At 52.6% G+C, this 10,179-nt stretch overlaps 1 protein-coding gene across 1 annotated transcript in view; it reads left to right on the top strand.

Annotated features, from left to right (window-relative positions):
- Positions 1-1,409: 1,409 nt before the first annotated feature.
- ASB1 (ankyrin repeat and SOCS box containing 1) overlaps positions 1,410-10,179 on the top strand; it is a gene marked incomplete at its 5' end in the record, with an annotated part of 16,386 nt that continues 7,616 nt past the window's right edge. The window contains 2 exons of the mRNA XM_023522926.1: positions 1,410-1,591; positions 3,581-3,883. Of these exons, the coding sequence (XP_023378694.1) occupies positions 1,410-1,591; positions 3,581-3,883 (485 nt within the window). The remainder of the gene's footprint in view (positions 1,592-3,580; positions 3,884-10,179) is intronic.

Genomic DNA, 10,179 nt, shown 5'->3' with positions numbered 1-10,179 from the left:
ACTCTTCCGAAGAGTTTCTTAGACCTTAGTAATAAATATTACTCTAATTCTTAACTGTGCCGCAGCTTAAGATACGATGTTGACTTGGAGACCCTTGCAAGTAGCACTTGGCATCCATCCATCCATCCAACTCTTTATCTCTCCGTTCATTCAGCAAACGTTCATTGAGGACCTAGTATTGGCTGCACCTTGCTGGGGCTGGGAACAGCCCAGTGAACAAGTCAGACAAAGCCACTTCCATTCTGAGCTTTGGTTGGTATTGACTTTGACCCCAGGGACAGCCAGGACCTTATGGTGTCTGGGGTCTCATCTCATGTGAGAGTGAGGGATGGAATGAGAGGTGTTCAGCCGAGAAGAGAGAACTGGCCCCTGCCTCCCAGCACAGAAGGCTGCGGAAGAAAGGTCGGCTCCGCCCCGTGTCCGGGGGCTCTCTCCGTGCAGAACCATGTTGTTATTTAGTGTGTTGCAGGTGGGGGAGGGGAGGGGCCAGGGAGGTGTTCTGTTAAAGCTTAAGGGCAGTGTGGGATACTTGTGTTGTCACTGGCGAGCGCTATCGGAAAGACGCAAACTCGAAGTTATTTGGAAGGATCTGGAACTGGGGAAGAGAAAGCTGCATCGAGCTGGGCCAGGTAGTGGGCGGAGATGAGGCCAGCGAAGGGGCAGAGAGGAGAACTTAGTAGAAGCCCCCGGCTCCCACGTGCCTGCATCTGAATCTCACCCACTCCTCTGAACTTTGGGCTCGAACTGTGGGGCGACGACTGTGGAGGGTGCGGTGGAGGAGGGTTGGGGTGGCGGCCCCAGCACGCTCCTTGCCTCCTGCCTGTCCATCTTTAGGTCTGGTTGTGGGATCAGCTTGAGTGACCCATGTGTCTGTCAGCCACCTGCCGACCTTGTGTTTTGCCTCTGCCAGCGGACTGTCAGACCCTGGAGGGCGAGGGAATTTAGTCAGCACGCCCATTGGGCTATGGTTGAGTCTTGTATACAGAGGGTACTCAAGAGATTTGATTCAAATATAAAAAGTGACTTCAGCATCAGAAGGAGTTGGCCTGCGGAAGGGCGTGCTGTACGGCTGTGCTGGGTCACACACTAGGACAGTGTGGTGTGCGGAACTTGGCGCAGGCATTCTGAGTTTATTCTCCTTCCTTATGCTCCTGAGCACCTGTGTGCTGTGTGTACAAAACCTTTGTTTTATTTAGGATCCTCTATTATTCTTAGTGGCTTTGGCTCACCATCCCCCATCCCATCAACGTTTTAAAAATTGTTTTTTGGTGTCAGGCATGTGCTAACTTTCATTAAGGGAAACTTTGTATATTTTTCTGTGCTTGGAAGTTTCCGGAGCTTGGGAATGATTCGTCCTTGAGAGGAAGGGGTCCTTGCAGATGGCGCGCCCTCCTGGTTGGTGTCGGTGAGGTTTCCGGGAGCTGACAGGGGCCCCTCTCTTCAGTGCAGGTCCTAATCTGAAGGAGTGGCTCAGGGAGCAGTTCTGTGACCACCCGCTGGAGCACTGTGAGGACACGAGGCTCCATGACGCAGCCTACGTGGGGGACCTGCAGACCCTCAGGAGCCTGCTGCAGGAGGAGAGCTACCGGAGGTGAGCGTCTCGGCTGCCCCGGCCGGCCCCGTGCTCGGCCGCGCGGGGACATGGCACGCTGCTGTGCGGGTGACGAGCCTGCTGCTCTCCATTTCAGAGGACAAGGGAAAACGGAGGCTGAGGAAGCCTGGGCACAGCTGTAGGAGACACCAGGTCGTGTGGACAGGGAGACTGGTGTTCAAGTCCAACTCTGTCATTTGGCCTTTATATTTTCTGGCAACTTCCGTCCCTCTGGGTGTCCGCTTCCTCAGCGTTACTCCTGAGGCAGCGCCGTGACCCTCTTTAGTAGTGGGTGGCCATGCCCCTTGAGTGTCTCTTGTGGCTCTTTATCCCAAGCCGTGCACGTCCGTTCTCCTTCCTCGTTTATGTGGTCTGGTTGCCCGCTGCAGGTGCAGACTTCCTGATGTGCCCTTATGTCCTCCTGCGGCATTTCTGGGGTACCCTCCTCTCTGGCTTCTCAGGTTCTCAGTTGTCTGCCTCCAGGGTCTGGGGCCAGCCGTCCCCTCATCCAGGCATCTGCGAGTGCCCAGTTTCTCGTTCCCTTCATCGATGGTGCCCTGCCGGCTCCTGCCGCTTTCTCCAAACCGGCTCAGGCGCTTTCTTCACATCCGCAGAGCTGCGCTTTTACTTCCGTCACCTGGGGCACCTGTGCAGGGAGCCTGCCTTCTCTCCGGGCTGTTCTCCGATGCTGTGTGTCGAGGCCTGGAGCCCCAGCTGGATCTGAAACTCACCTGTGACTGGAAAACCCTCTTGTCTTTTCTTTCTGTGCCCCCTTTAGGGCTGGGGTGCAGCGAGTCAATAACAAATGCCTGCGTGTCACTACCGCATCTAACGCTGCTTTTTGTGGCTAGTTCCCGAGGGACGATGTCCAGCAATACAGAAATGGGTGCCCTTCTCTCTTCCTGCTAACGTCTTAGCGTCACCCCATCAGAACAGGTGTCAGTCTTTGGGAAGAGTTCTGAATGTCCACAAAGGATTTCATACAGAGACGTTGGATGGGTTATGAGCCCAAAGAAAACCTTAAACTTGCAGACGTGACAGTGGAGAAAATGGCAGCGCAGAGAGTTCGGCCGGGTCTCAGACCAGTGCTTTCGCGTTGCTTTTCCAGGCACTTTTTCCGTTCCGTTTTACTCGGGTTCGGGGACTCCCGTTTCTCCACGGAGTTTCCGGTTGCTCTGTGTCTCTCTGCTGATGTGTCCTTGGAGCGTTCCTTGGCCTGCTCGGCCAGTGGAAGCCAGTTCACGGCCGAAGGAGGAGCCTTTGGCCCACAGTGTGTCTCTCGGCCCCTGTCGCAGTGGGCTGGACTCCCAAACGTTCAAAGCTGCCTTGGGAGCTTGAGGGGAACTGCACCTCCGTTGGTGACGTGGTGGGGCATTGGACTGCACGGCCGTGGCATCCGTTGACAGGGAGTCGTGTTCTGATTGTCGCTTCTCATGCGAGCTGAGTCTGGGCAGCGTCCCTCTGCTGCCGTGGCCGGGAGCGTGGGCCCTGTGTGGCCTCAGCGATCTCCGCAGGGTGCATTTCGTGCTGTGTCAGATCAGAGGGATCGGGGTGTCACCTAGTCCCAGTGCGTCATGCAGTGTCTGGCCTTCAGAGGTTGTAGCTGGTGAGAAGGGCTGGGGGCCCTGAGCCACTCACCCAGTGAGCGTGCCGTCCTCCTCAGGCGGGCCCTTCCCCGCTTTGTGGCGCAGAGTCAGGAAACGCGAGATCGTAGCTCTGGTGCCCATCAGTCTACCTGTACCTCGAGCGTCTTCATCTGCAGACTGGGCTCTTAACATGCACACGTCCAGCAGAGTAAACACGTGAGGGCGTTTCACAGCATGGGACGCAGGTGAAAGCCACTGAAGCAGAGGGTGACTGTTATGAGCTGGCCCTCTGGTCCGTATCCTCAGTGTGGGGGTGGCAGAGCACGCGCAGGTCCGGTTTCCTGGCCCCGCCCCACTGCCTGGCCCCGCCCCCACTGCCTGGCCCCCCTGTGTTCTCTCGTAGCCGCATCAACGAGAAGTCTGTCTGGTGCTGTGGCTGGCTGCCCTGCACACCGCTGCGCATCGCGGCCACCGCAGGCCACGGGAACTGCGTGGACTTCCTCATCCGGAAGGGGGCTGAGGTGGATCTGGTGGACGTCAAGGGACAGACGGCCCTGTACGTGGCCGTGGTGAACGGGCACCTGGAGAGCGCCCAGATCCTCCTCGAAGCCGGCGCCGACCCCAACGGAAGCCGGCACCACCGCAGCACCCCCGTCTACCACGCCTCTCGCGTGGGCAGGGCCGACATCCTGAAGGCCCTCATCAGGTCAGTGCCGCGCGGCCCGGTCACCGCGGGATGGCGGCGTCTGCCGCTTCCTGCAGCCACGTTCTCATTCCTCGTTTTCTGTGTTTACTCTCTCTCTCAAATTACACTTATTAGAGCATTTGTCTATTTTGTTAGTCTTTTTAGAGATCTACTTCTTAGCTTTATCAGTTTGCTTTTTCTTACTGATAAACTTTCTGCTTTTATCTTTATTTTTTTCCTATTTTCTTTTATGTTTTTCCTAACTCTTTAAGTTGAATGCTTTTTCATTTTTTTGATTAATAATGTAAACATTCAAGGTTATTAATTTACCTTTGCATATAGCTTTGGCCACATCCACTCATTTTTTTTCTTCATTTTTAAATAGGTGTAATTGTCATTGGTTTCTTCTTTGTTCTTATAGTTAAGGAGGAGAAAGTTTTAGTAAAGTATTTATAAATTTCTAATTTATTGTATAGTGCTCAGATAATATGGGCAATCTAATTTCTGTTTTGGAGATTCCTTAAGTTTTTTTCAAATTATTTTTTGATCATCGGACCACATTGTTGTGGATGCTTGTAGCAGAGACCACGAGTGGCATTTGCACAGTGCAGTATGGTAGCCTCAGTTATGTTGTTCAGAGTCCCCCTCTATCTGTTTTCACATTTTAACCGTTGGATCTGCCCCAGATTCAGAGAAGTCTGTTAGTCTCTAATCACTGTTGTGCTTTGTCAGTTTCCCCTTATATGTCTAGTAGTTTTTGCTTCTTACATTGTGATGCTAATTGAGCTCATAAATAGTCTTGCTTATTGATTATGCTTGTTATCAACACGTTTTTTTAAATGAAAAATCTGTTGGTTTTTAATCTTTTAATCTTCGTGGATCGAAGTAATTCTTTGTGTATTCACCTTTGTTATTTATTTGCCTGTCCGAGATTCTTTGTTTTTTTGATACAGTTAACATTATTGCAGTAGCCGATGTTAGGTCTATTTCTGTTATCTTTCTGCTTCTTAACTATTTCTTTATTTTATATCTTTATTTCATGATCTGTGTTTGCTTTCCTTTTCTATTATTTTAGATGGTTTTTGGTCGTATTTTAATTGTACTGATGGTACAGTGTTTTTTCGTATTTGAACCAGACTGTGATTTCATTTTCTGTGTCTCCGGTGACTTCAATCTACCAAAGATGCCTTTTTTCCCTTCCTTACCCGGGAGACAGTTCCTTCCGTGGTTGGAGAGAGTGGTTTAGGGAGCCGGTTCTCTGTGGAGAAGGACTGGGGAGCGGTTCTGCTGCCACAGGCTGCCGTGGGGCGGTTCTCAGGGCAGGGCCCTGGCCCTGCACAGAACAGGGTTTCTAAGTTAGGTGCTGAGAACGTAGTTATTCTGTCGGAAGTTTTAATATATTAAACGGCTGTGAAATTGCCTTTTGGGGAGATAAACGAGGGTGGGTTGCCTGCTGTATCAGAGGGTGATAAAACTGTGTTGCTTTTCCCCTTCTTTTTAAGGATTTCTAGTCTGATAATGTAATCGACTTCAGTCCCATATTTTTGCATTTTGGAGAATGTAAGTCATTAATTTGGAAATGTGTTGAGTAGGATCAATCAGTGAAATTTCATCCCGGTTCGAGAAATCCTTGGGGCCTTTTGGTCAGTGCATGATGCACAACTGGTAGAAATTAACCTCAGGCGCAGCTTTCTGAAGCACACACACACGGGCCCTTCACACACGGGGGCCCCTCACACTCACGGGGGCCCCTCACATGGGGGCCCCTCACACACGGGGGCCCCTCACACTCACGGGGGCCCCTCACACACGAGGGCCCTTCACACACGGGGGCCCCTCACACTCACGGGGGCCCCTCACACACGGGGGCCCCTCACACACAGCCCCTCACACACACAAGGGCCCCTCACTCACGGGGGCCCCTCACACACACAAGGGCCCCTCACACACACAAGGGCCCCTCACACACACGGGGGCCCCTCACACACACAAGGGCCCCTCACACACGGGGGCCCTTCTTGAGAAACGCCACTGAGACATCCTGTCCCTGCACTGGAGCACGTGACGTTACTTTTACGGTGAGGTACCAAGAACAGGCGTTAGTCTGTTGGAAAGTTTTGTGTGTTCTAAGTTATTAGATAACTGAGTCGGAAAACGAGTGACGTGTTAATTGCTGAGCAGATAGCACAGTCTGAGTATAATCTGAACTCAGCTTCTGCCTCCTGTCATTTTCTCATGGGCAGGGCTTTCTTCTGTCACTTGTAGTTTGCTGTCCCTCTGCAAGTAAACCTCTGTTTCGTTCCTTGTACGTTCCCTCGATATGTGTTACTGATGTTTTTATAAGAAAAGGATTGGTATTTCTCTGTGTGTCAAAGTTATGTTGATTTATTGAGTTGTCCCAATGATTCCTTGCCAGTGATATTAAAAGCAGTGGGGGAATTTTGGAAAATACTCAAGATTAAAATTAACTGGATCCCATCCAGTATGCTTTTATGGGTGGATGCAGGGCCGTCTTTCCCACGGCTCAGCTAATGCCAGGTTGTCGTACTGCCCCTAATTACAGACATTTTGGAGGACAAACCCCTTAATGAGGAGGAAAAAAATCTCTGCTTGAAATCTAGTTCTCTTTTTCTTAGTTGGTTGAGTGCGAAATGAGGGAGTTTCTGCTTGGTTTGGTGTGTGTTTGAGAATGTTTCTCTCGTCGTCCCAGGATGTCTCGGAGGATGGCGGTGTTTGCATCTGTAGCGTCTGATGACGCTGCTTGGCGTTGGGGTGGGGGAAGCCGATGGTCATGTGAATACGTGGGCCTGTGTGCCATCCTCCCTCCTCGCCCGCGCTGCCCAAGCACTGCAGGGCTGGTGCGGGGGGACGTGCCTGCGGACACTCGGAACCGTGCTGGAAAGACGTGATGAGGCACGCTCGCTGGCTGTGACTGGGGGCGGTCATTGTCATGCAGGCTGGAAACGGCGCGGTTCCCTCTGCCCTGGACCCCCCCAGTCAGGCCCCGTCAGCATTACTTCCTACAAATTGCCTTTTCCTGATTCAAGAGAAATCTGCGATGACGGAACCGTGAGGCACTGCAGGACTGGCTGGGCCGTGGCGCTCAGTGCCACGCACGTCAGCAGGTGCCGGCCTCTGCCGCTTACCGAGACACCGAGAGGGATGTCAGCTGGTGCTCCAGGGCGGGAATCTCCTAGGGGTCAGGCCATGCCTTGCCCTCCCCATCCTGCCAGGCCGCAAGTGATTTCAGTCTTCCGCTTCTGCCCATGTTTACTCTGACCTTTTGGTTAAGGGAGTGTCTGCCAGGCTTCTCCAATGCAAAGTGATTCTTTTCCCTCTAATTATCTAATTAGTCAATATTTCGTGGAGAAGTATTTTGCACCCATGTAAATCTATTCCTTATCAAATTTTTAATTAATTTTTTCTGTTAGGCTCACAGTTTCCTGTGTTATCCGATGAGTTATTTGATTATATTGTTAATTGATTTCGATGCTCAGATTGTCTCAGATTTGGCTCCAGAGACCCCGGCAGGCCAGCTCCGTGCCTTCTGACACGTCCCCATCGTTCTTTGGACAGCCTCTTACTTTCTCATGTGACAAGATAGTCCAGGCTCATCTTGGACTTTCCTGTCTCAGCCCTGGAATGGGTTGTTTCTTCAAGGAACCCTGGTTCCTTTTCGTGCATAAGGCTTTTAGAAGCCATGGTCGGACACTGGCAGTGCTCGTTGCTTGTGGGCGTCTGTTTGCAGGTGACGTACATGCGTTTCCGTCTGCTTTGCTGTGTCTGCTGACGGTGACAGCCGGGGTCGACCAGATGCCTGCACTCCAGTTCGGCGCCACAGGCTGCTCTTGCTGTTTTTCCTTTCCAGACTTACTGTTCTCTGTTCTAACAGCGAGAGACCTGGTTCCCCACCCTTCACACGTGTCGCCTGTCCCCCACGTGTGACCAGGCGCCTGTTGCTGCTGCCCACCCCACACCTGCCTCCTCGCCCACCCCTTGGCGGCGCTAGGTCCCCATGCCATGCAGCAACCCCAGCAGGCACCTCTTCACTCGGGCAGGACGCCGCCCCCAAGCCAGGTGTCTCCCTGCCGTGGCGAGCGGCCGGCCCCTGCTGGCAGTGAGATGGCCCCGGTGGGCAGTTGGTGCTCAAAATGCCTGATAGAACGTCATATGTTTGGGTGTCCCTGTGCAGTGACAAGGCCAGTCCCTTGTGGGGACTCTAAAGGCTCTGCCTGTAGAGTCGTTTAGAGACTGGCTCTGGTGGAATGAGGCGTCAGTCAGGTGACTCCTGTCCCTGTCACCCCCGCCGTGAGATTGGTGTCCTCACACCGGGGCTGTCACTGGCAGTGAGCAGAGGAGAGCCCCTGGGCAGCGGAGGGATTGCCCGAGCTGCCACCCTGCTGGCCCGCCGTGCTTCCTGTCCCAGGCCCGCGCTTCCTGTCCCAGGTCTGCCTCTGCTGGCCTCGGGCCTGGCCTGGCGGGGGGCGGCCTGGCCGTCCCCCGCATACCTGAGGGCAGCAGCCGCCGCACGCGATTGGCTCCGAGTGTTTCTTCTTGCTCTCGGTTTTCAGTGCTGCTTTTTATTTGTTTTACAACATATGTTTACATGGTTCAAAGGGCAAATCTATCAAAATGGAGCTGACTCTTGAACCACACGGGGGTTGGGGCGCTGACCCCCGCGCAGTTGAAAATTCACGCGTAACTTTGAACTCTCCCCAAACGTCTCTGCAGTCGTCCCTCGGTATCGCGAGGGGCTGGTTCTAGGATCCCCGCAGTGCTCCAGTCCCTCCTGTGACACGACATAGGACCCTCGTCCTCCCAACCGAGAAGCCCGCCGCGGCCCGGAAATACCGTCGCAGACCCCGCGGTGGAATCTGCACGGGCGACCGCGTGCCGGACCCTGCGCGGAAAAGCGGACCCCGTGCGGAAAAGCGGACCCCCGCCGTCCAAACCACGTTGCTCAGGGGGCAGCTTCATTTTATAACTTGCCTCAAGCAAATTTTGGGTGTTTCCCTTAAGTTTGTGCTTAGCCGTCTCACTTTAAAATTTATTTTGCTGTCGTAAGTGAGGTGTTCTCACTTTACGTTTGAACTTGTTTTTCTTTGTGTAGACGAAGGCTGTCAGTTTCACAGCTTGCTGGTTTAATAAATTCCGTTGTTGCTCGTTAGTTGTATTTTCATGAATTTTTTAGGGCTTTCCAGATGCAGTCATATTTTCTGAAAATAGGAAGTTTTACAACTCTTCCTTTCCAATCTTAATCAGCCAATTATTTCTTCTAACTGTTCTAATATCTTTATTTAAAATGCCTTTAAAAATAGCGGGCCAGAAATCGGGAGCGTGCATCTTGCTCCAGGCTTTAGCAAGGGAGCTGCGAGAGCTTCCCCATCAGGTAAGATGCTGACTTCTGGGTCGAGGGAACACTTCTTACCGTGTTACAAAAATACCCATCACTTCCTATTTTTTTGAGTATTTTTAAACTTGCACAAGTGTTGAGTTTTATCATATTCCCCCCCCTTTTTTTTTGCGTCCATAGGGATAGTCACGATGTTCCCTTAGCTCTGTGAATGTGACAGGGTATGTTAATGGTTCCCACACTGGAACTGCCCTCGCGTTCTCGGAGTAACTCCCATGAGGCTCTGGGTGTATTGCTCGCTCTGTTTTTGGATTCTCTTTGCTCACATTTCATTGACATGAAGTGAAGCTGATACTCAGAAGTGAAAATGGTAGTTTTTCTTTATGGCGCGGCCTTTGTCAGGTTTTGGGATTATTGTTTTGCTGATTTCTTAAAGCGAATTTGGAAGTTTTTCTTCTTTTAATAGTTTAAGTAGCCATGGGATTCTCGAGTCTTTAAAGTTTTGAAAGAATTCTCTCAGGAATTTCGTTGCATGAATTACAGATTCCTAACTACGGTCTCTCCTTGCGTCGTGACCTCCGGTGGCCCCCCCAGTGCTCACGGGGTTCAGGCCCATGTCCCCAGGGCGCCGTGGAGTTGTTGACTGCCGTCGTCCCCTGATTGTCCCCTTGTCTCCCCTGTAGGTACGGGGCTGACGTGGACGTCACCCACCACGTGACCCCTGACGTCCGGCCCCCCTTCTCCCGACGCCTCACCTCCCTGGTGGTCTGCCCGCTGTACATCAGCGCCGCCTACCACAACCTGCAGTGCTTCCAGCTGCTGCTCCAGGCTGGGGCGAACCCCGACTTCAACTGCAGCGGTCCCGTCAACACACAGGGCTTCCACAGGGGCTCTCCCGGCTGCGTCATGGACGCCGTGCTGCGCCACGGCTGCGAGGCGGCCTTCGTGAGCCTGCTCGTGGACT

Source organism: Pteropus vampyrus, unplaced genomic scaffold, assembly GCF_000151845.1.
Source record: "Pteropus vampyrus isolate Shadow unplaced genomic scaffold, Pvam_2.0 Scaffold364, whole genome shotgun sequence".
Lineage (NCBI taxonomy): Eukaryota > Metazoa > Chordata > Mammalia > Chiroptera > Pteropodidae > Pteropus > Pteropus vampyrus.
This window is presented reverse-complemented; position numbering and strand designations above follow the sequence as displayed.